The sequence below is a fragment of the Leucoraja erinacea genome, chromosome 28 (genome assembly GCF_028641065.1).
Source record: "Leucoraja erinacea ecotype New England chromosome 28, Leri_hhj_1, whole genome shotgun sequence".
Classification (NCBI taxonomy): Eukaryota; Metazoa; Chordata; class Chondrichthyes; order Rajiformes; family Rajidae; genus Leucoraja; species Leucoraja erinaceus.
Window position 1 is genome coordinate 17,782,094 of NC_073404.1, and position 26,815 is coordinate 17,808,908.

At 41.5% G+C, this 26,815-nt stretch overlaps 1 protein-coding gene across 2 annotated transcripts in view; it reads left to right on the top strand.

Annotated features, from left to right (window-relative positions):
- Positions 1 to 590: 590 nt before the first annotated feature.
- The window catches only part of dtx2 (deltex 2, E3 ubiquitin ligase), a 44,367-nt gene continuing 18,142 nt past the window's right edge, over positions 591 to 26,815 (top strand). Inside the window, exons 1-3 of one of the 2 annotated variants that reach the window (XM_055657914.1) lie at positions 591 to 986; positions 13,879 to 14,458; positions 25,535 to 25,593. In XM_055657914.1, the coding sequence (XP_055513889.1) occupies positions 656 to 986; positions 13,879 to 14,458; positions 25,535 to 25,593 (970 nt within the window). In that variant the 5' untranslated portion in view covers positions 591 to 655. The remainder of the gene's footprint in view (positions 987 to 13,878; positions 14,459 to 25,534; positions 25,594 to 26,815) is intronic. The other variant, XM_055657915.1, reaches the window with a different exon arrangement.

Below are 26,815 nucleotides of genomic sequence, written 5' to 3' on the forward strand. Positions count from 1 at the left end.
GTCACATGTACCTGAAAAGCCTATGTAGGTGTAAACTTTAGACGCGTCAGGCAGCATCTATGGAGGGAATAGACAGGCGAGGTTTGGGTCGGGACGCGTCTTCAAATGAACTAAATATCACTTAACGAGAGGCACTTTGCGATTCTGATGAAAGATTTTAGACCTGAAAATGTTAAATTATTCGTGTTTCCAAAGATGCTGTTGACCTGCTGGATATTATCTGTTATTATTTTAGATTCCCAACGTTCGTATGGTTTTTGTTTGCAGTCCGCAATCGCTGTAATGGTACAGTTCGCATGACTGGTTTGCATTCCTAACGCAATTCTATCCATGGTACCCGATTCAAATAACAATAACAAAACGATAAAAAGTTCTCCACCAAGTTTCGTTTCCGCCGCTCCACTGTTGTCCTCGCACCTGCCGATAACCGTCAGCAGAGGGTGCTGGCGGTAGCCGGGGGCTGATGGGAGTTGTAGTTCAACATGGGACGGGCAGGATGTCAAGTCTCCGGCAACTCCACCGAGATGGAACTACATTTCCCAAAGTGTAGCGTGCGCGCCGATTCCCCTCCCATCCCCCTGCAAAGGAGGAGCTTGGATCGGAAAGTTATCCGCGTTTGTTTCTCTCGGCGTTTACTCTGGGCACGGAGCGGGACATGGCGACCTCGGCGCACGGCAGCGGAGGGGCGGCCGCGGGCGGTGGCAGCGGCAGCAGTAACAGTAGCTCAGGCTTCCCTTCAGCCGTCGGGGTTGTCCAAGGGGGCCAGGGGCCGCAGGTGGTGGTATGGGAGTGGGAAGACGAGGCGGGCCGCTGGAGGCCCTATAGCAGCCGGGTGAGCGAGCACGTCGAGCGCAGCATGCAGCAGCTACATGGAGCCGCGGCGGCCGGCAAAGGAACCAACAGCATCGCACTGGGCCAGGCCGACCCCTGGCTGGCACCCTACATCATCGATATCCCCACACTCACCCAGTTCCGACAGGACACCGGTATGGTCACTCACACACCTCTTGCTGGCTTCGCCGCCCGTATTTATCACTAATGTTCTTATTTCATGTATCCCTCTTCCCCATGTCTAATTATTGTTCAATATCCATTATTCCTTGCACCAGGATGGCTTAAAATATGTTATATATTTTCAAAATGCTTTCTATGGCTGAGAAAAGGGTCTCGACCCGAAACATCGCCTATTCCTTCTCTCCCTAGATCAGATGCTGCCTCGCCCGTTGAGTTTCTCCAGCTTTTTTGTCTACCTTCGATTTTTCCAGCATCTGCAGTTCTTTCTTAAACAACTCTATGGCTGAGATGATTACATTTAAGCATTCTATCTCAAACTTAAAACAAAAAGCACGTACATGTTTGTCGTTTCTCCCCCCCCGGTAAAATAAATCTGTTATTGTTTGGTTTAACATTGAGTTTAAACGATTTATAAGCGATTAAGGGCATCGTCGTTTATTGACGTTTCGAAACAGATGTGTTCATGGATTTCATTCCAATTACTTAATTTCTCCTGGTTATAATTGATTCCAGGCGGTAGATATTAGTCAGTGATTTTATGACGTTTGCTTTTTAATTGAATGGTTTCATTGGGAAAATATTAACTTAATTTTTGTTTAAAAATACATTTATTTTTAAATGCCTTAAAATTACCAGTAGGGGTGAAAGACAAGAAATCAATATCTCCTTAGGTCAAGGTCAAATTATTTACAGTAGGTGGCTTTTGCTTGTATGTAGAAACTTAAGAAACAGGAGTAATTCAGTCAGCTCCTTGGACCTGCTCTGCCATTTATTACGATCGTGGCTGATCCAACCACTTTCCTGTTGCTTTCCCTGGCCCCCTTGAAGTTTGTGTCCGTTAGTTTCCACTTTGAGCATATTCAATGATATTGCCAAAGTTCGCTGGAGATGAGAATTCTAAAGATGTCTTGAATGGTTTACTCCACGTTTACTCCAGCCATTTTCTGATGGTACAAAGATAGATGTTAGCAAATCATAAGGAGGTTACGAAGGACCTGGAAAGGAATGTGAATTCACAAACCCTTGAGTGAAGAAATTGCTCTTGTCTCTAGATGAAATGATTCTCCCTTTATTCTGAAACAATGCCTCCTATTTTAAATATCCCTGTTGGGGAAAGCATTCTGTCATCTTCCACCCTATCATTTCCCCTCAGAAACTTGGTACCAATAAGATCTCCTCACATTCTACTACACTGAAATTAGTGTAGTCCTAACCTGTGCAACCTTGCTTGGCATGGCATTTGCTTCATCCCAGGAATCACACTCATTATATGCCTCTGTGGCGTCTTGAATGAAAACACATCATGACTTAAATTAGTAACCAAAATTAGTAAGCAATACTTTACGTGTGGTCTCAACAAGATCCTGTAAAATGTTATCAAATCTTCCCTGTTTTTATACTGTGCCTTTCAATAATTGGCATTTTTCAGTACTTTAATTATTTGCTGTACTTGCATGCTCATGTTTGATGTTTCATATTTCATTAAAATATGGATATCTTCGTATTTTCCAACATCTTGCTTCTTTCCTCGTTGGTGACAGTTAATCTATTCACATTCCTTTCCAAACCTATCCTAATATTATTTAATAGCCATCTATCTGTATATGATCAGTAAATGGCAGGTATATCCAATCCCTTAATTCAAGTAATTAATATAGATTCTAAATAATGGAGGTCCCAAGTCTAATCCTTGTGGTTACTGTTTGCTTGTCTGAACTTGACCCATTTATCTTCTCTCTCTCTCTCATGTAGTTAATCGATTATTATTCCAATATATTGCCCCATAACCTATGCAGTACTTGTGCAGTGACCTTTAATGTGACACTTTATCAGATGCATTCTTGAAATCCAAATATGCCATATCAATTTAATACTATCATTTTCACATATACAATAAACCCTTGTTTTAACAAACCGCTTTATAACAGATATTGGTTATAGCGAACGGACCTACTAACGCCACCCCAGGCTCGCAAAGTACACCAGTGAGCCCTCCTTTGCCCATCGCACGGTCCGATTGTTGCGGCTGTTGTGGCTCACTTTGTAGCCTTTGGTAACAACACTTTCTTCAGGCCACTGCCACAGGATACACTCAGTCACCATGGAGCGCCCTCCCCTGTTGACAACTGTTGCTTTTCCTGTCGGCCATTGCCTTGTACACTCCCCCTTCCACCTCCACTTCCTTCTCCTGTTGCTCTGTTCACTCATCCTCTTCCTCCACTGCTGTCTTCTCCCCCACAGTCACTAACATACTCCACCTTGGAAGATGTTAGTGACTTTGGAAGAGGAAACGGCGGAAGAGGAGCGGGAAGCAGAAAAAGCGTCAGCCAACCGGAAGAAGCGGCAGCTGGTGAGAGGGGAGGGAGCCCCATGGTGACCGAGCTTGTCCCGTCAGTGGCGGTCTGGGGAAAACGCCGTCCCAGAGCCTGCAGTGAGCAGCAGCATCAACTAGACTGTGCGGTGGTTGAAGAAGGGCTTGCTAGTGCAGAGCAATGACATCAGCACCTAGTTTTAAGGTGAAAAGAAACAGTGCTGGAGTAATGAAGCAGACTGAATAAGTCAGAAGAAAGGTCCCGATGTCACCTATCCACGTTCTTCAGAGATGCTGCCTGACCCGCTGAGTTACTTCAGTGTTTTATATCCTTTTGGTGTATTGACCATCATCTGCAGATCTTTGTTTCATCAACATACAATGATAATATCTTACTCAATTATAAAGGACAATCAGCTAATAACACAGTTAGCAGAAATAACAGAACTGCTATATCTCTCATTTCCCTTATCCCTAACCAGTCTGAAGAAAGGTTTCGACCCGAAAAGTCACCTATCCCTTCTCTCCAGAGATGCTGCCTGATTACTCCAGTTGTTTGTGTCTATCTTTGGTTTAAACCAGCATCTGCAGTTCCTTCTTGTATAATAACAGAGATAGCATCTCCAGTGGAGAATTTCCTTTATATAAACTGTCAATTATTTGATAGTATGCTCTGCTTAAAAGCCAGCCATTGGGAGCTACTCCCAGTAACGGACAGGCACAATTGTTGTGCACGGTACCAGATAGTGTTTTGACATTCTGATTTTTTTTTTTTTTTTTGGTCTAAAGTTCCACCTTTGAATTGTGATCACGCAGAAGTCAAATTAATCAGGTTATCTTTTGAACTCTGAGACTATTTTATCAAACTGAAGAAGGGTCTGACCCAAAACATCACCCATTCAATCTCTCCAGAGATGTTGACCTGCTGAGTTACTCCAGCATTTTGTGTCTACTTTATCAGGATCTTTTGACTCCAGAGCTAATTACAATTTTTTTTTTCCCCAAATGTGGGTTAAATAAATCTGAAATGAGGTGAGATCAGTGTCTTCATTTAACATCAAAACATTGTTGGATGGTTGTGGCATCAAGAAGTCCTGGTAAAATTGAAGAATTGACTTTAGGCATAGATCCAACAATTCTTTACTAGCTGGGGAGAAACCAAAAACTAAGAGAGATTATTGGCTACAATGTTCTCAATCTCTGCTCCAAGATATCACAGCAGGAGTCGAGCAGAGTAATTTCCTTAGCCTGACCATTTCAGCTGCTTTGTAGTTGTTTTGCTGCCATGATGCATTGAGAAGTGGTGATGTTCAATTCCTTTCACTGGATGCAGAAACTGGCAAGGATCAAGTACCAGGAAATGATTGTTTTCAACAGAGGGTAGTATAACCGCCATTGTTAATCTGATGAAAGGTCATTAGCCTGAAATAATAACTTTCTCTTTAACAGATACTACCTGGCCTGCTGAGGGTTTCAAGCATTTTGATTTGCTTCACGCTGATGCATTGGCTGGTCTGCTGTTTCTGTAGAGAATGCTAAAACTGTTTCCTGTAGTGTAATGTAGATGTAGCGCAGTCCATCACACAAACCAGTCTTCCTTTGTTCGACTCCATCTACATTTCCTGCTGCCTTAGCAAAGCAACCAACATAATCGAGGACCATTCACATTGGTATTGGTATTTGTTTATTATTGTTACAGGCACCAAGATACAGTAAAAAGCTTTTGTGTGCCTGCTATCCAATTGTGTCTACAGATAACACCACACATGAATACAATTAAATCATGCACAGCTACAATGAATGGAGCAAAGAGAAAAATAACAAAGTGCAGAATATATTTCGTAGCATTGTGGCATAACCGGTTTCCGAGAAGGAGTCCAGTGTTTGCAATGAGATTATTTGGATGTACATTTTATGGGAGGACAGTTCAATGGTGTGCTAACAGAGGGGAGAAACTGTTCCTGAGTCCTGATGGTATGTGCTTTCAAGCTTTTGTATCTTCTGCCTGACGGGAGCGTGGAGAAGAGGGAATGGCGAGAGAAAAGGGTTCTTCATTATGTTGACTGTTTTCCTACGGCAGTATGATGTTTAGATTTAAGTGCATGATTACCGTGTGTACGGTGAACAGCTTTGTTTTGCCTGCTATTCAAATAGATCAGATATACCACACATAAATACAATCGGGTGATGCTCAGGTACAATAGTTAGTGCAAAGAGGAAGATACAGAGTGCAGAATATAGTTTGCAGTATTGTAGCACATCAGTTCCATAAACCAAATCCAAGTTGCTAATGGTGAATTGGACAGTATCTTGCAGAAGGTCCATTAAGAAGGCTGATAACACAGGGGAAGAAGCTGTTCCTGAGCCTGGTAGTGTGTGCTTTGAAGCTTCTATACCTTCTCCCAGGTAACAGCAAGAAAAAGGAATCACCAGGATGGGACAAGTCTTAGATTATGTGGGCTGCATTTCCAGGGCAGCGTGCAGTGTAGATGGAGTCGATGGTGGGAAGTCTGGTCTGTGATGGACTGGGCTCATCTTCAATTCTCTGCATTTTCATATGTTCTTCTCAAACCAAGCTGAGATACTTTCTAGGTGCATCTGTAGAAGTTTGTAAGAGACACTGGAAACATGCCAAATTTCCTCTGTCCCAGAGACATTGGTTAGCAGCCATTAAGACACGCAACCCAGCCTTTCTTTTACAGGGGCAATTGTGGTCTTAAAGCAGTTGGGGATCTCAAAGAGGTAGTGAGAGCACAACCTGGTAATTCTTTCGAGATATAAAAGTTTGAAAGAGCGCACCATCAGATTCAAGAATAGCTTTTTCTTTGTTATCATACACTTGAATGGACCCTTCATATGCTAAGGATAATTCTTGATCTCCCAATCAACCTCATTTCTGTCCCCCTTGTACCTTTAATTATTTGCTCTTTTTCTGTAACTGTAACACTATATCTTATAACTCTACATTTTATTTTCTCTCTTGCACCACCTTGATGTTCTTGTATATGGCACGGTTTGCCTGGATGACTATATTTTTTCACTGGTACCTTGCACATGTGACAACAAAACAATTCCAGTACCAAATATTATATCCCTTTTTTGTGCCTCTGAATTCCTGGATCTTTTCTTTTAGTGTTCTATGTAAATATATATTTCCTGGAGCATAGTATTTCTCCAGACTAAATTTCAATATGCTAGAAATCTGAAATACAAACAACAAAGAATCAGAAACACCAGATGGTGTTGGCAAAGTAATAATAAACTCGGTGTGACAGACATAGCCCCTTCAGGATACTTCGAGTTTGAAATATTTGGCCGAAAGCGGTATTGAAAGGCACTTGAGGGACTGTAGTTGCTAGCAGCTGCATGTCTACATGTGTTTGGCCAAATAAAGCATACACAAAATAATTGGTACCATTGTTTCTATGCTTCAGTACCCAAGTCTAAAATGATTTCTACATGGTTTGTGTAGACCGTCAGCACACAAATGTGCTAATAATTTAGCACAGCTGTACAACAATTCATGCACTCAATTACATTAAATTCGCTGTGGTGCTACACTTTCACACTTTGGGCATGAAATTAAAGTGTCTCATGTGAAACCAATCTTTTACACTGGGGGGAGGGGGGAGTGTAAGTTTTAACATTGATATAATTTGGTAGTAGGAAGAAGTTTGTAGATTGAAGTCTAGCATTGGGCATTAAATTGAAGTTGGCACACTTCAATGTGGAACTGAACAAGTGCTCATTGAAGGTGTTACTGTACAAATGAGGCAAATCCAAGGGTCATTAAATATTTGTAATGTTTGCAGAACAGTAATACTGCCCAATAATCCTCCCATAAATGCCATCAAAATTGTATTGGTCAGTCACCATGATTTTTGGCCTGCTGGAGTGTACACAGTTATCACATATGCCAACACATCTACCTACTCTACTTTTTTTAGCATTTTAATTTTGTTAGCATGTTATTTTCAAAGTGCTTGCGTCATGACTGAAAGATAGGATTACGTACTAAATAAATGCTGATTTGCCAAAATCATAAGTCTTCTGAGAGGTTATCAATGAAAACATTGAGGTTGAATAGGGCTGAAAGATGTGATGACGAGCCAATGTGAAAGAGAAGGGAAGGGGTGACTTGAGGAAGAATGATATGCAGTAATTACAAAAGGGGCTCAGCAGTTGAGCAGAGAAAGGACAATGCAAAGAAGTAGGGATGCAGCAATTAGCCTGGAGATGTCAATTGGGTAGAATAAAAAGATCAATGAACAACATGAGTGCTGTGGATGAGAAATGCAATTGGGATGGATATTTTAACTTGTTCATAACTAGCTATATTTGATTCATAATTAGTACCACACTTCACAAATCTTCATAAAGTTGCAATGAAGTTTTAATGATAGCCCCTTTCTGCATGGGCAAAGAACCGAACAACAAAACAAAAATTGTTAATGGTGATTAATAACTAATGGTTGTTCATATTGTTTATCCATTCGGGAATTGCAACAAATAACTTTGAGGATTGAAAAATAATTCTCTCATGTGCAGTTGTAGATTGTACAGATTTACATGCCGTTTCACTTTGTTCTTAAGAAAATGATTTTAAATGCACCCACTCCAGTCTTGAACTGAGAAGCCAGCAGATCGATTTGCAAAAAAATAGCATAAAACGAAGTGTTGATTAAAGCCATAAATGCTAAATTGGAGATTTAAACGGTTGTGCCTATTGGTGAAATCTGGCATTGAGTTCAAATACAATACAATACCGTTTATTGTCATTTGAACTTCAATGAAGTTCAAATGAAATTTGGTTTCTGCAGTCATACAACAAGAAAAAAAAAACCAAGACACACAATTAACACAATTTACACAAACATCCATCACAGTGAATCTCCTCCTCACTGTGATGGAAGGCAAAGTCATTGTCTCTCCCCTGTTTTCGATTCTTCTCCCGATGTTAAAGTCCCCGGCGGGCGATGGCAAGTCCTGCGGCCGTTAAAGCCGAGCCGGGCGATGTAAGGCCCTGCTCCGGGTCTAGATGTTGGAGCCCCCGCGGGTGATGGCAAGTCCCGCGGCCATTAAAGCCGTGCCGGGCGATGCAAGGCCCCGTTCCGGGTCATTTTCAACCCCGCAATTCGGGCGGGAGAAGTTGCCGTTGTGGGAGCTCCGAAAAGCGGTCTCCCACCAGGGACCCGCGTGCTCCTGGAGTCACCATCCACCGGGCCTGCGGCTGGAGCCTCCGAAGTCGGGTCGCAGCCGCGCGCCACCACAGCTCTCCACGCTCCTCGAAGGTGAGTCCGCAGGCTCCACGACTGGAGCCCCCAGGTCGTTCCGGTTGGAGGCCGCTCCACGATGCTCGGCCCCAACGATAACGGAGACCCGACAGGGAAAAGGTCGAGTCCCCCGTACAGAGAAGAGATTTAAAAGTTCCCCCCACCGCCCCCCCACATATACACAGCTAAAAACAATATATAAATTACAACCAATCTATACACTCAACAGGACAAACATTTAAAAAAAGACAGACATACTGCAGAGTTACCATCAAAAAATAATGATCACATGCAGAATTTACAAATCAATGATGAGCTAAATGCAGTGTGCCACAACATTTCAAATATAATAAATGCTTTTGTCCAATGGGACACTATTGAATTAAACTGCAGCCACTATGAGCTCAAAAAGATATATAGAATAGCCACGATTCAGCCTAATAGTTATCTAGTGCTTTTGTTGTGAAGCATTTGGATCCTCGTATCTGTTCGATTTTAGAAAGATAGTTCTTGTTAAAATGGGTGTCCTGGGACAATAAGTTTGATCATAATCTTGGTTGAGGCCTCAGATTATTTCCAAATCATCTGAACTATGTCATAAGTTAAGATCTTCCTTAAATAATATGTCATAACAATATGTGCCAGTTTTCAAGATTTTAATTTGAGTATTGATTTGATGTTGATCCCACTTTATCTTGGAGCAGTAATTGGCTGTCCCCATAACCATTCTGCCTTTTGGTAAAATTATGACTGAATGTTGTCTTAATTTCTTGCGCATCTGGGTTCTGCTATTCTTAATTGCATATAAATGTTGAAACATTCAGCTGCACTGTTCTCTTTGGGTGGAGTGCAGGGGTGATGCAGAAGATTTGTATTTGGGTAAAGAAATGCTTCCTAATATCAAAGAATCCCATAGTCTCCCGAAGCACACAAAGGGAGAGTATCACCCACAAAGTTGCCAATCCATGCAGCCAAAACCAAGTGAAGAATGAGAGCAGCCTGAGCACTCATTGTTTTAGTTCTCTTTCTCCAGGCTCCCATTCTGAAGGAAAAACAACTGTCTTGCTCTATTTCTTATGTTTCAGTCACCTTGAGAGAACTTTTGTACCTTGGAGGTTGCAAATAACTTTCAAACCTCTTAGTAGATTTAGGAAGTGATTTCAAGGCCAAAGATGTTCCATTGTGGCTCGCAGTTGGAGAAAAGAAACAAATTCTGAAAAGGTCCTGTTTCTCAATAATTATGAAATGCTAGAATGCAATGGTAAAGGCTGTTCTACTTTGATAACGAATGCTAGGAATGGGCACATTCATTTACATTTAAATGCAACATGATTTTTTTGGTGACATGACTGTCATACTGTGGCAGCTATCCTGGCAGCCTTTTGCATGAAATGAAAAAGGCTCGCATCCTTGAAAAGGGGTCCCATCCCAAAATGTCGCCTATCCATGTTCTCCAGAGATGCTGCATGATATGTTGAATTACTTAGCACGTGGTATCCCTTTGGCTAAACCAGTGTCTGTAATCCCTTATTTTGACAATTTAACACCAGCTTGGTTTGAAGTGTAGGGTGGCTTGGCATTTGGACAAGGACTGATTGGAGCTGCCTTTGTGTTTCTAAGTTCAACTATCCACTGACGCTAGTTTTGCGTCAGACACACTGAACCTAGTTATTCCTACATTTGAGTGATATTTTCAAAATTCACACTGCCAGTTTAAAGGACTTGCTTCATGAGCATTCAAGTGAAAGTGTGGAAAAAAGGTGACATTGTTTTGGAATCACCAGGGTGGGACTGTTCAGAAAAATAGATAAATAAGTCTTTAAAGACTTGTGAGCTGGCATGGTATGTGCTGGTTTTAATAGACTGCACACTGACATAGTGGCCTTCACAGGATGTTGGATAGAATAACAGGAAACCTGTATGTGCGGAGGTGATTGTTAAATACATAGAATGGTTTAGTTGTATTTTAGTGTTGTTCCATATATTGGACAATTGTAAAATGAACTGGTAGAGCTGCATCCTCGCAGTGCCAGAGACCTAGGTTTGATCCTGACCTCGGGTGCTGTGTGTGTGTGGAGTTTGCACATTCTCCCTGTGGCCATGTGGGTTTCCTCCGGGTACCCCGATTTCCTCTGACATTCCAACGACATGCTGCTTTATGATAGATTTAAGTGATAAATTCCATTGTGGAAACTCCTGACAGTGCTATGGAAGGCACAATGAAGCCCAGCAGGCATAAGACATGTAATAATGGAAAAATAACACACTCGCTGTGGCTAAAGATAGCTGGGGGACTACTCGTAGTGAAAATCACTTTGCCACTGTTCTGCCCAAGACGCAGGGGAATTACAGTGAGAATGCCAGAGTCAGAATGCATGTTGCTTGCCCAAAGATTGCCTCTACTGCTGGTCTAGGTCTACATGTCTGCACTACCTTTCCTGTCATGAGGAATTTCTGCTTTATTTGAAGCACTGTTGGGAAAATAGGATGGACAAACTTAATGCTCTCACACTTTTTCCATTATTTACGGGTATTAAGTTCCTGGGTGGTGCAGGATAGCTGCAAAGCCGCGGAAGCATTATGGAAAACAGGAAAATTAATGCAGGTTTGGATAACAATGCCCATATTTCTTCCTTCCTTCTCTTCCCCCCCCCCCCCCCCCCCCCCCCCCCCCCCCCCCACCCCTCCCCCCCCCCTCCAATAAACAAATCCTACAAATGTAAAATACTGCAGGTTTAACACTGGGTGTCAGGTCTGATATTTACTTCCTGCACATGGTTTGAATCTGGTGGGGTGAGGTGAAGGAACCTGTTATAACATACTGCAGATGCTGTTTTAAAACGAAGGTGGACATAAAATGTTGGAGTAACTCCAAATGCTAGAATAAGTTAGAGGGACAAGCAGCATTTTTGGAGAGAAGGGTCTCGACCCGAAACGTCACCCATTCCTCTCCAAAGATGCTGCTTCTCCCTCTAACTTACTCTAGCATTTTGTGTCTACCTGTTATAGTATTGTATTGTATATCTTTATTGTCATTTCCTGAGTATCCGCATACCCAGAGGAAACAAAAAAACATTGCTCAACCAGTGTCCATTCGGTGTGCATGAAAAATAAATAGAAATAAAAAATACATGTATCATGAACAAATTTAACACTCTACTAAACATTCAACAGGCATTCCGACCGGCAGCGGCACAACAGTGGCTCTGCTGCAGTGTGTCCAGGTTGGGGGTTTGTGCGCGATACTTGGCAGGGGGCAAAGTCCATTTAGCAGTCTTATAGCCTGTGGGAAGAAGCTGAGGAGCATCCTGCTGGTTTTGCAGCTAATGCTCCTGTACCTCTTCCCAGATGGCAGGATGGAGAAAATGTCATGCGATGGGTGGTAAGGGTCTTTGATGATGGAGATGGCTCTGCTGATACATCTCTTCCTGTATATGTCCAGCAGGAAAGGGAGTGGAGCACCAATAATCCTGCTGGCGGTCTTCACTATCCTGTCTAGTTGGTGCCGTTCGTACGCCTTGCAGCTCCCGAACCAGGAAGTGATGCCGTAGGTCAATGTGTTCTCGACAGTCCCCCTATAAAAAGTCTGTAGGTGTGTAGTGGGGAGGCCTGCTTTACGTAGTCTCGGATAGGGTGTAGTCGCTGCTGGGCTCTCTTGACCAGAGTTGTGGTGTTGGCCGTGGACGTCAGGTCATCAGACAGATGTAGTCCTAGGAACTTCATGCTGCTGACCCTTTCCACATCAGCTCCGTCGATGTGCAGAGGTGTATGGTGTTGTTTTCCCGCCCTCCTGAAGTCAACCACCATCTCCTTAGTTTTTCCCACGTTAAGAATGAGGTTGTGGGATTTACACCAACCTGTAAGCAGCTCCACCTCCATCCTGTACGCCGATTCATCATTGTCACTGATGAGACCCACCACTGTTGTGTCATCAGCGAACTTGTTGATGAAGTTGTTATTGAGTCTGGCAGTACAGTCGTGTGTCAGCAGACTAAACAGCAGGGGGCTTAGGACACAGCCTTGGGGTGAGCCAGTGCTCACGGCTATGGTTTTTGATGTCCTACTGCCCACCCTGACTGTCTGCTGCCGTTGCGACAGAAAGTTCAGGACCCAGTTGCATGTGCCAGCATCAACCCCCAATAGCTCCAACTTCTCCACCAGCTGCTGCGGAATGATTGTATTGAAAGCAGAGCTGAAGTCTATGAAGAGGATCCTGGCATAGGTATTTTTCCGATCGAGATGTGACAATACGAGGTTCAGTGTTGTTGAGACTGCGTCCTCTGTGGATCGGTTGGCTCTGTAGGCGAACTGCAGTGGGTCTAGGTCGGCAGGTAGACTATTTTTGATGTGCTGCATAACTAGTCGCTCAAAACACTTCATTACAATGGGTGTTAGGGCCACTGGTCGAAAGTCATTATGGCAGGCTGGGTTTGGTTTCTTTGGGACAGGGACGATGGTGGCACTCTTAAGACAGTTGGGCACTACTGCCTGGCTGAGTGAGATGTTAAAAATGTCTGTGAAGACATCTTTCAGTTGCTCGGCACAGTCTCTTAAAACGCATCCAGGAATGTTGTCCGGCCCTGCAGCTTTGCGTGGATTGACGCTGGCAAAGGCCTTTTTAACTCCGGCTGCGGACAGCCTGAGCGACTGGTCACTGGGAGATGGCAGTAGTGCACGTGTCTGGGTGCTGTTTTTAACCTCAAACCGTGCGTAGAACTCGTTCAGTTCATCTGGTAGGGAGGGGTTGTTTTGGCATATCCGCAGCGGGGGGGGCTTGTAGTCAGTGATGGTATGAAATCCCTGCCACAAGCGACGAGTGTCTTTGTCATTTGCGACCTTTGATTACTCAATATCTAAGAGGATACGCAAGTGATACCTCGAATTAGCTACAATTTTGCAGAATTGTGGTCAGGGCAATCTCATAAGAAAAATGGTCAATTTTTCATCTTGCACATGTAAGTGAAAAGCAGAAGATAAAATCATTCATTCTCAACACGATGTCTAACTTGGAGAAATTGCAAATTTGCATTTCCCAGTATATTCCTAATGATTTTAGAAGAAATTAGTAAAGAGAGCTGTTCTGGAATGTTATAAGATCTTAATTGTGCACAGTACCTCGGTTACATAAGCTTGGGGGGAAATCAATTTACATTTGAGAAAATACAGTAACCATTAGGTTACTGAGCAAAGCATCCTAATAAAAAATACTGATTATTTTATCTTTTATATTTCCCACTGTGTTCCCTCTGGATTTTAACGTATTTCTTTTTTTATGTGCAGGAAGAATGCGAAGAGTTAGGAAGCAATTATATCCTCAGTCATCTGCACCAGGACAAGGATTATTATGGCAATGGGAAAACGATGAAGGTGGATGGACAACCTATGAAACAACCATTTCCATTTTCATAGAGAATTGCATAAATGGAAGACAGCAAGTGGCTGATCTAGGAAACTTTGGTTACAGCTATGTGGTGGATTTGGCTGGGTTATGTCAGATAAATAAATCTACTGGATTCAGGAGACGAATTCAAAGATATTCGGATGCACCATATCCGCCTCTCATTTCTGGACCACTGCATAGAGGTCAAAACTGCTCTTGTCATCAGTGTCTATCTTATACAGGCTCAGGACCTATTTTAAATCGTAGTCGGCATGCTGCCTACAACTTGGCAGGACCTTCTCAACAGACACCTAGCAGGTCATCTCTGGTGATATCTCCCAACCATGGATACTACCCTTACAGTAAGAGGCCAGTGTCTCTCGGTCCAGCGCCTGGTGGAAATCAAAATTGGCCTCGCTCGACTTTAGCTGCAACAGGGCAATCTACAACATCTAATTTGCACATCTCTAATGGTTCAAGGTATAGCATTAAAACTTAAAGCAGTACTTTCACTTGCATTTCCACAGTCATTGTGAAGTGACATAGTTCCCATGTAGCTTACTGTAAGACTCACATTGTAATACATAGTAGTAAATCATGACTAATTCAGTAGTACTGAATGCACTCAATGGGCCTAAGACATGCATACCCATTTCATCCAATTTTATCTCTGCTCTAGGAAAAAAACACACCTTGCTTTCAGTTTGGAACTACAGAAGCAAATAATATGGTTGTGCTGTTGCAGCTTGATTGTTGCCCTGGGAATGTAACACTTACAAATTACAAAAAAGCCCCATCTTTGTGCCACACCTGGCATTAATGTGCATGAAACACACCTTGCATTCTTGTAAAGCCTTTAAAAAGTCTGAAACCACTTCAGAGTTGTCCTACCCAAACAAATGGTAAAAAAAAAGTTTTTTAGGAATTGATGGAATCTACTGGCCTGGCCAATATTTACATTCCCCAATTGCACTGATGGAATTTAAATGTGCATACCTTGAATAGTTCTGGCCTCTGGATATAGTCCTGTAATTTAACCATTATATTGCCCGTTTATATTTTTGCATAGTCTGGATCTCACTGTGCACAGGTTGCTCCCAAACATGCTTCATGAATAAATCATGGCTGTGAAGTTTATGAAACACCCCCAAACTTGTGGAAGGTGCTATTCAAATTGCTTTGTTCAGGGAGTAGAGGGAAGAGCATGAAAAGATAGAATGCAATAAGTTCATTATTCACATATGGTAAGTTACAGCTATAAGAGCTATCTCTGTTTCCATAATAAGTTATTTTAGGGCACTCTGTAGGTAATTGGCCATGGTAGTATAACAGAATTATTTGGATTTGATTAATTTTCAAAGCCATACTGACGTGGTACTTAATTGTGTTCTTCCTGCTTCTGGAGCTCTTTTACCTGTTAATTATCTTGTGTGGGTGGTTGCAGCTGAAGAGTGATTTATGAAACTAGTGGTTAATTATTAAATGGTTTTAAATTAATCACCTTTTTCTGGGTGGATGGTTAATTGGCAGATGGAAGCCCATTTGCTGCCAATGGTAGATGTCACTGAGAAAATTAAATGCAGTAGTTAATACACTGTGTTCTGTTTGGCAATATTAATTTTACAGCAGAATGCTGTGACCTGCCAGAGCATAAGTGACAGAACTTGCTGTTCTGCCCAAGTGAAAGAATACAAAGTGCCAGAACTAAGGTAATTCTGCCCGCCTGGGGAAATTTGGAACAATGTAGTCTTGCTTTCTGAATGAGTTTGTTTCAGTTAAGAATCTTGGCAAGAATTACGCCTGATGTGTCTCCATTGGGGAGATTGTGGAAAGATTCTTTAGTGGATAAGTGAACCTGCTCCTGACTCATTATATGCTGAAGAGAGGCACAATGTGCTGGAGTAACTCAAAGGTCAGGCATCTCTGGCGAAAAAGGATGGGTGATGTTTCGGGTCGGGTCCCTTATTCAGTCTGAAAGTCAGGGATGGCCGCAAATGACCTCGGGCAGGGCTTTGTCTGGTAGGTCCATTGTTGGCCAGGGAAGGTGTGATCTCAAAGGAAACGACGTGGGGAACTGTGGAACTGATAAAATGACTATGGAGGCGGAAAGGGGTAAGGAGGGAGGGGGAGGGATGTGATGAAGTTACTTAAAATTAGGGATTTCATTTTCATTGTTCATACTGCTGGCGACAGACTGGGCCCAGGACGGTATGGGAAGGGGAAGAGGAAGAGAAGTTGAAATGGTTGGCAACAAGGAGATCCCAAAGGCCTAGACGGATGGAGTGCAAGTGTTCAGCAAAACATTAGCCGAATCTACGTTTGGTCTCACCAATGTACAGGAACAGTAGATGAGGTTGTTAGAGGAGGTGCATGGGAACCTTTCTAACTTTAATTGAGCAACTTTAATTGAAGTTTAATTGAGCAAATCCAATTGAAACCAATTAATTAGCCATTCCCATTTTGGAGCTGGTCAGCTGAAGGTTCTGTCCCTAAACGTTCAGTACATTATTAGACTTCATAATTTCATTCAGACCGAAATGTCTGAATGACAATGAAGGAATCTATACCAAAAACGGTCATTTACTCACATGTTTTTTAATAGATTCCTGGGGGGTTGGTTTTCATATTTAAGGAAGGGTATACTTGCCTTGGAGTGTTTCAGGGTTCACTAAATTAACTAAAAAGCACAATTAAACTGCAGATGCTGGAAATGTAAAATAAAAACAATGTGCTGGAAATATTCTGCAGCTCAGACAGTGTTTGTTAAGCTAAAAACAGTTAGCATTTTGGTCAATAATCATCAGAACTGAAACTTTCAAAAGTTCTAACAGGAGGTCATTGGCCTTAAGTGGTAACTCTGTTTCTCTGTCATTGTAAATTATGCCTGACTTGTTGAATATTTCCACCATTTTTGGTTTCACACTGGATTAATTCCTGATATTAAGAGATCTTTGGGACAAGATTGACTAGACTATATACTCTGTAGATTAGAGGAATATAATATGATTTTAGTGAAATTTAAGATTCTGAGCTGTCACAATGAGTTGGTTTTAGTGAAGGAGTTTAGAATTAGGAGATACTCTGGAGATAAAGGTTTTTAAATTGACATTAATAAGAGATTCTCTTGGTTCTGGACCATTGTTCTTGTCTATTCCAGACAGCTGTGGATGCTGTATCATTTAGTATATTCAAGGCTTGGATAAACTTTTATAGTTCAGGAGAATTGCGAGTTAATTGGAATTTGGCAATTAAATGCAGTCAGCACTGAAGATTATGATGGAGTGATGTCAATCAATCAATCAATCAAAGACTTTATTGTCATTCAAAAATACACCAGCAAATGTAAATCTGAACAAAATGTTGTTGCATCTGGCTCACCATACAACATAAAATAACAAAAGGATAAAAAGATAAAATAGCTAAAAAGATAAAATAGATAATAGTGATGGCACATTGAATGGAATACAAGAGTCTGATGTGGCATGCATTGAAGAGATTTTTGATGACAGTAGGCTTCTGAACAAAACAGTTTGTCTTGGGTGTGGGCTCGTTAACAAACAGTCCATTGAAATGCACAAGCAGAGGCCAAACTGCTGGAAATGGGAAGTGTTGTGATGGGTAAAAGGGAAAAGCTGACATGCATCCCCAGTGCTTATAGAAAAATTATTTGGACTGTATCTTAGCAAAGACCAATGATTAAGAGATGAGCACCATCACAAAGAACCGTATCTCTTACTAAGATAGTCCTAGATTCATATGTCTTTTGAAATTCCGTATTCCTTAATGCTTCAGCCACCATTCCGCTGTAATCTAACTAAATAGTGAAAATGGTCTACTTCTCCCATTTCTTGTGTTTATTCTCTCCTCATACCTGTGTGTATCAGTCTTTATTGTTGTTTCAATAACATCTTCAGCTTGCCGGATCATCTTTCATTCATACAATAGGTTGCGTTGGTATCGAGCACAAGATAATGCTCTTGGACATTAATAGATTGAGCTGTTTGACATGGACGTTCTGCGCCAATGGGCCAGTTTGTGATAGTTACAGTCCAAGCACCAATACTTGTAGTCGTAGTCTGCTAATCCAAAGATGACCCAATTATTCGTACCCTTTGTTATCTATCTATTCACAATCTTTCACTTCATGTTTGTATGTTGCATTCAGTTCCATGTGTTCACATTTTTTTTAACAACCTCCTGTGTCGGATCTATTTGAAAGCCTCTGATTTCTTTACCAACACTCTGACCCTGTTTGTCTATAACATTTTTACCAATGATAATCCGAGCACCCATTATCGCCCCTGGGGAGATCATCGTGTCCTTGGGTTCATTTCGAGCAAGCTTTTTGTTTAGTATTTAATACTATTCATTTTCTTCTGTAATCCATTGCTGAACCACTTTCTCTGTTGCATCTTTGTATATTTGTTCCCACGCGTCATATTTCTGTAAATTCTAGCTATTGCATGGCCATTCATATCCTTTAATGTTATTTCCAAATCTGTCCTTTTCATCCTGCCTCTCATACCCACCTACTTTCCCTTATCTGGATTAAGCATTTTGGTTTCAGATTAAGTTACGTCACGTTTGAATTCAATGCAGTCATGTTATGATTATTCTCTCCAGGCCACTCCTTTGCAATGATTATAAATTCATTATTTCTTGGTGTTATGTGTTGGATTTTAAAAGGCCAATTCTGTAATCTATTTCACAAATAATCTTGTATGCATTCCAGGCATTTGCCCTGTACTTTGCAAGTACTAATTAAAGTCCCCTATGATTATTGCATTACTCTTGTTACATGCATATCTAATTTCCTAATTTATTCTGCACCCTACAACACTACTAGTCAAAGGCATATAATCAACCTACTAATGTTTTCTGCCTCTGCTAATTCTATTATAAGGCAAGCCAAAATCTGTTCTAACTATTGCACAGATGTTCCTCCCATGTCCATTTTTCTTTATTGCCTGACTTTTCTAAATGTTAAATACACAGGACCTACACCATCCTAGCCACAGACTAGGACCCACACCATCCTAGCAATGACTCATCTCCCCGCTACCTTCAGGTAAAAGGTACAGGAGCCTGAAGACAGCAACGACCAGGTTCGGGAATAGCTACCTCCCCACAGTCATCAGGCTATTAAACTTGGCTTGGACAGAACTCTGAACATTAATAGCCCTTTATCTGTTATTTGCACGTTATCAGGTTATTTATTCATGTGTGTATATATTTATATAATGGTATATAGACACACTGATCTGTTTTGTAGTCATGCCTACTATGTTCTGTTGTGCTGAAGCAAAGCAAGAAATTCATTGTCCTATCAGGGACACATGACAATTAACTCTCTTGAATCTTGAATCTCTTGAATATTTAGGTCCCAGATTTGACAACCATGTAGTATAGTGTATTACCATGCATCTACTTCTCAGACGTTCTGTCTCAGATTAGCTCTAACATGATCGGTGGAATTCAGCAACCTTTACATAGTTTCTGGAACAAATGTTAGCGCTAGAGAGCTGTACGAAGTGCTCAACATTGTAGCACAGGCACTGTAGAATCAGTATGCAGAGAACTGCGTGTGACTTGACTTCTGAGAGTGTGTTTGCATGTATTCAAATTTTGAACATTAACAGCAGTTTTTTGAAAACATTTCAATACGTTTGGAGAGCCGAAAGAGCCGCCAGATGACTCCAGGGAGGGCCCAGAGGAAGTTTACAAGAATGATCCCAGGAATGAGTAGGTTATATGATGAGCGTTTGACGGCACTGGGCCTATATTCGCTGGAGTTTAGATGAAGGAGGGGAGGACCACATTGAAAAGTACAGAATAGTAAAAGGCTTGGATAGAGTGGATGTGGAGAGGGTGTATCCACTGGTGGAAGAGTCTAGGACTAGATGTCATAGCTTCGGAATTAAATGACGTTCTTTTAGGAAGGAGTTGAAAAGGAATCTCTTTAGTAAGAGGGGTGGTGAATCTGTGGAATTGTTTTGCCACAGAGGCTGTGGAGGCCAAGTCAGTGGATATTTTTAAGGCAGAGATGGATAGATTCCTGATTAGTACGTGTGTCAGAGAAGGCAGGAGAATGGGGCTAGGAGGAAGAAACAGATCAACAATGATTGAATGGTGGAGTAGACTTGATGGGCCAAATGGCCTAATTCTACTCTTATCTATTACAATCTTATGATGACTTATTGCCTAACAAACTGGAAATAAAAGTTGCTGTCAATTCATCCCTTTAAAGTTTGTTTCCTTCTGGTATTCTTTGCTTCCCTGCTGCTTCTGATGGTGTGCATTTACACATGTACCTGTAGGTCTCTGTATTTGTGGGCTACTTGTCAGCTGTGGCTCCATTTGTATCACTCATGGGCTCGGGCTCAGTAGGGAAGGGAGCAAGTGCCACTCCTAAGTACCGATTACAGAAATCTTGGTCGGCATCTTCAGTGCCGAGTGATTGGTCCCATATAGTGTTGTTCGGGCGAGATATTAAACAACCTATGTGCGATTTGGAATGTTAAACGTCCTGTAATTGAAATGGATGCCGTTCCTTGATTTATAGAAGGAAGGTTAGCATTGAAGCACTGCTTAAGTTTCAGATTACCTCCAGCTACTACTTATAGACTAAAATTTAATTCCCAGTTGTTCCTGACTAAAATTGATTCTCAACGGTTTCTGCATGGGCGTACTTAGGGTATGGATGAGATCAAGCTAATGATGTCCACAGTCAAATGCCCAAATTGTTGCCTGGCTGATACCAGGAAATAGAACAACACAGCACAAGAACTAGCCCTTCAGTCCACAATGTCAGTACCGAACATGATGCCAAGGTCATCACTTATCTACCAGCATAGTACCCACATCCCTCCACATTCCCTGCAGAACCATGTAGCTAGCCAAAAGTTTTTTTTTTAAGCTGTTAGTCTAGTGTATCTGGTTCAACCACAGCTCCCGGCAGCACATTCCAGGCATATGCCACCCTCCCTGTAAATGTCTTGCACATCTCCTTTAAACGTTGGCCCCCTCATGTTAAAGCTATGCCCTGCAGTATTTGTTGTTTCCATCCTGAGTAAAATATTCTGGCTGTCTAGCCTCTCTATGCCTCTCATAATTGTATATGATAGGCAGAAGGTGAATGGTTCCTGTGTGTAAATGGTAATGCAGGGTTGAGGTTAAATTCCGATCGGCTCTGATCACATTAAATGGAAGAGCAGGCTTGAGGGGCCAAGTAAAATTAAGCTGCATTGCACTCATTATAGTATACTACTTAAATAGTCTTTATTGCATTGAGCAGTACAAGTGCTGATTAGGTGATTGCTCTACAGAATGTCTGTTCAGTCTGCAATAGTGGCTCTGCGCTTTGCTGTCTTCACCCATTCCCATTTGTTTATCTTCCTTGGGCCTCTTGTACTGTTCCTTTGAAGGTCAATGTAATCTTGAGGAACAATCTTTCATCAAGAGATTTTGCAGCTGCCTTGGCTCAACATTAAGGTCAACAGTCTCAAACAATGAGCATTTCTATCTTTTCCACTTTCATTTTGGTTTCCAGCCTCTGTCTTACTGTAATTTTAGGCAATTATTCAACTTCCTTCTTAACCACCAATTTTTGGCTCTTAATGTCCTGTTAGAACATTTGCACAATCATTCCTTTTGTCATTTCATCTTGCCTTCTTTTCACCATCCTTCCTTTCTCCTTCTCCAAATTCCTACATTGTGATTAAGAGGAACTGCAGATGGTGGAAAATCGAAGGTACACAAAAATGTTGTGAGAAACTCAGCAGGTGCAGCAGCATCTATGGAGCGAAGGAGATAGGCAACGTTTCGGGATGAAACCCTTCTATCTCCTTCGCTCCATAGATGCTGCTGCACCCGCTGAGTTTCTCCAGCATTTTTGTGTACCTCCCTACATTGTGATGGTTGTTTATATTTATTTTTTCCCAGTTCCTATGTAAAGTCACTGACCTAAACATTAACTTGGATCCTCTTCTCATAGGCGCTGTCTGACTTGGTGAAATCTTTTGATAATTGCACAAAGCATTTTCTGAGTTGAAGGAACGTTTGCTGCTACCCCATAAAACATACTACCCTGGTATTTTCCATTTATATTGACTACCTTATGCAGTTTTTCTTGGTTTTTAGTTATGATTTCTTGCCCAGCATCATTGCAGCGTTACAGACCTTGAACTAAGTCACCATCTCAAGAGTGGTTTATGTCATATGCCCTAAAACGGAAGAATGAAATTCTTACTTGAGGCAGCAGCAGCACAACTGGTCGTAAACGCAGTAATCGATAGATAGTGTGATGAACAAACAAAAAGAAAATAAGTTCAATAAATGAATAAATTGAATATAGCGCAAAAACAAAACAAGCCCAAAGTTCCTAATGCATCCCAGGCTGTTCATAGTTCAGCGTTGAAGTTCACAGTGTTCAATGATTGTGGGAAGAAGCTGTTCATGAGCCTGAAGGTTACAGTTTTCAGACTCCTTATACCTTCTTCCTGATGTCAGGCATGAAATGAGTGCATGGCCAGGTGGTGTGGGTTCTTGACGATGCTGGCTGCCATTTTCAAATGGCAGCTCTATAGATCCCTTGGATGGTGGGGAGGAGAGTACCATGATGGACCAGGCAATATTCACCACTTTTTATAATCTTCATTCCTGGGCGTTTGAGTTGCTGAACCAGGCTGAGATGCAACTTGTCAATATGGTCTCTATCTAGTCCGGTAGAAGTTCAGGAGAGTATTTGTCGATGTACCGAATCTCCTCTGTCTTCTCAAGGAATAAAGACGTTAATGGGCTGGGTCAAGGACAGATCTTCAGAGATATGCACGCTAGGAACGGAATTGTTGACTCTCAACACCAACACTTTGATGAAGATAGATTAGTGGATCCTCAGCCTACCTCTTCTCGGTTCAACGATGAATTCCTCCGTTTTACTGACGTTCTGGCACCATTCAATCGGGGAATCGACCCCCTCCTCTCCTCTCCTCTGACATTATCATAATTTGTGCAACTGTAGTGTCTTCAGCCAATGTAAAGATGGAGTTAGAACTGTGTCCACTACACAGTAATGGGTATTTAGTGAGTAGTGAAGGGGGCTGAACACACAGCCATAAGGTGCCCCTGTGCTGATAGTTATCGAGGAAGAAGGGTTGTTGCCAATTCGTACCAATGGAGCTCTGTTGATGCGGAAGTCAAGGATCCATTTACAAAGGGGTACACAGAGACCCAGTTCTGAATGTGGTAACATTTTTGGATAGGATGATGGTGTTGAGCGCCGCGCTACGTCTATGAGCAACTGCCTGATATATGTGTTTTTTATTGTCCAAGTCGTCCAGTGCGGGTCGCACCGCCAGTTGATCTATTGTGGCAATAGGCAAATTATAGTGGGCCCATGTTCTTGCTGAACAGGCATTTGATATGCCCCATAACCAACCTCTCAAAGCACTTCATCATCACGGATGACACCTATGACTGCGTCGCCAGACTTAAATGCCCAAGATCTGGTCCTCAAGAATCCTGACTTTCTGGTTCCTCCCAGGCTTCTGGTTGTCGAACACTCGGATGCTTTTCGTGGAAACCAAACTCCTCCACACATTTCCTTTTTGAAGTTGTTAACAATTGTGACGTACACATCCAGGTCTGATGCCACATCCTTGAACGTCGCCCAGTCTGCCGACTCCAAGCAATCCTGGAGTAATTTCTCTGCCTGCATATCTCCAGCATATATTTTCCAGTCTGCTGCTTTTAGAGCATAACAGCTGATCTATTTCATCTTCACCCCATTCTTTTCACCATTGCAACCTTGAGTTCACTCTTATTTCGATCTAATGAATCGGGGAAAAAGTCATGACAAGCATGAAAGCAAGCACCACATGTAATTTCAAAGAGCAGGAGAGAGGGAAACCCAGTTTGGTGCCCAAGCCGTTAATGATATGCGTGTTGATACTGAAACGTTAAAAATTGATGATGCAGAATCAATCAGAATTATTTAAGCACCATGATCTCTGTCGAATGCAGTAGGATTTAAACACGACTGAGATCTCGAAATTGGAGGCTTTGGCAAAGCAAACTCGTGCACACCAGAGAGCACCAGAAACTGAGAATGTTAAAGGAAAGCTGACTGGGAGTTATTGAAGGCATCAAGTCTGGCAGAACCAGACCCATGAGTGATAGTTATGGCAGCTGGTGACTGAAGCAAGAACAGCAACCAGCAGTTAAGAAAATGAATCCTAAAGATCTATTTCTGAGGTTTAGTTCATCTGTAAATACAGTATCAGTGGAAAATAATTATATTGTATTCAGCATGGTGGAGTAGCCTGATGGACTGTTGAGAGGGGTGATGGATGTCTTCATTGTCTTTGTTGGATTTGCTAGGTGGCTGAGAGGAAAGAGCAGGTTTTGTGGGTGACAAACTCGATTCTGCTAAATAAGAAGACTGGATTTGGGCAAAATCTTGTTCAACTCTCGTGGCAGCTATGGAATGTAAGTTCAGTTAATAATGTTGAATTTTTAACAAGTGGTTTGTAATGATGAGCACAAAGTATTGCAAAGATAAATCCATAAAGTAAATGTCGTTCAGGGAAGGAAACCTGCTACTCTGAGTCACATAGGCTGTTCTGGCTTATGTGTGACTCCAGACCCACCAACGTTGACTGTGAAATGGCCTGACGAGGCAATCAGTCCATGACAGATGCGGATTGTCAATAGATGCTGACCTTGCTGACAATATACAGATCTTAAAAAATTAATAAAAACCAAGTTTATCTTCTGGATGTTTGTGGGCTTTACTGCATGAAAAGTGGCTGATATGTTTGCCTCCAAAGTAAGTTCCTGAGATTTAAATGTAATTCGGTGTTTGTACAATCCGGATTGTACAGCTTTCACTTTACTCTCTCAATAACATGTAAAATAAAGGTTTTATTACTGCAAGTGGTATATTTTCAAATCCCTTGTAAATGGCAATCATTCCAAATTTATAAACTGCAGTGTATATATTTTCTTGGGCCATCTAGTGCAATCCAGTCTGCAGCACTGTTTAGGTGCAGTGTACTCTTACTCAAAGCCCTATATTCTCTTTTCTGCTTTCACCCCACCCCCACTCTCCCCTCCCCCACCAACTCTCCAAACAAGCTGCCATTAAGATTAAACACTATTCTAAAAATATAGAACACATTCGTGTGCTGCTCTGAGAAGCTTTTTCTGGCCATCAATTTATACCTCAACCAAAAGGATTTGCAGGTGATCCATCTTGTCGAGGTTTATAGAATCTTACTGTGGTAACACAGCTTGCTGCATTTGTTTGTATTGCAGCAGTGAATGCACTTCAAACGTGCTTTAAGTCCTCCAAGGATGTGAAAGACATTGTAACTATGCAGATGTCCTTCTTTCCCTGTAGCTGTAGTTAGCATCTTTTCCACTGCAGAAACTGAGGTACCAGGTAATTTGATATTCTTAAAGTATAATAAGTAGCTACTGGGAGGAATTATTGTTTATCTTATTCAGTTCCTCCTTCAATTCCAGTAATTTGCACTTTTTTCCCCCATTTTTTGCCAGCATTCCAGCATTGCCAATACAGCTGAATGGTCCAAACAATGTCTACCCAGCATTTGCAGGTAATTGTTTAATATTTTATTAAAATATAAATGTTCAATAAAGATAAAGAGCCAGATCTCTTCCCAAAAGATGAAAATATCTGTGCAGTTCACATTGTACACACAAAACATATATCAAGCTGCACAATCTGATAATTAAAAGGTTAAATTAGCTGATTTCAACAAGTGTAACTTTTTGGGATGCTAATGTTAGCTTCAGCAGATTGAGAGGAAGGAATAAAATATGATCATGGATACATAATTATCGATCAAAGACGGCATCAATCTGTTTTCTATTAATGTTTAAGTGATAAATACTGATTACTATGAGGTACCACTTTGAGCATGATTTAATATTTCATAGAAATAGAAAATAGGTGCAGTGGTAGGCCATTCTGCCCTCCGAGCCAGCACCGCACATGGCTGATCATTCAAAATCAATTCCTGCTTTCTCCCTATATCCTGTGATTCCGTTAGTCCTAAGAGCTATATAATTCTCTCTTGAAACCATCCAATGAATTGGCCTGCACTGCCTTCTGGAACGGAGAATTCCACAGATTCACAACTGTGTGAAAAACGTTTTCCTCATCTCAGTCCAAAATGGCCTACCCCTTATTCTTACACTATGACCCCTAGTTCGGGACTCCCCCAACATCGGGAACATTTTTCCTGCATCTAGCCTGTCCAATCCCTTAAGAATTTATGTTTCTATAAGATCCCCTGTTATCATTTTTAAATTCCAGTGAATTTAATCCCAGTCGATCCATTCTTTTTATCATATTCATTACATATTTATTTTTCGGCCCAGTAAACCATTGAAGGTCCTGAAATATAATATTTTCTTGCATCTGAATAGGGTTTCAATAAATGAAAGGACCCTCAATCTAACTCAATAGGCCTTCATTCCGCAAGATGGTAGATTTAAATTTATGAATTTGCACTGTAACAGAAAGCATATAAGGGGGAGAGAGAGGTAGTGCATCACCTTACTTTAGCCGGGTTCCTGAAGGCAAGAGTCGAGGTGATTTCAGATTAGTTTCTAATGAGGGTTAGGTGACAGAATAAATCTATCCATCATTATTTCTCAGGACCAAAGTGTCTTACAACATAATGTTTGTAAGAAGACGGAAATACACAGACAATAGGAGTTTACTGGTTCCTTGCATTATGTTTGGTCTCTGCTAAATTTTAAAATGCTTGATAGCATCATCAATTGCTAAAACAATTTTTTTTAAAGCATGAT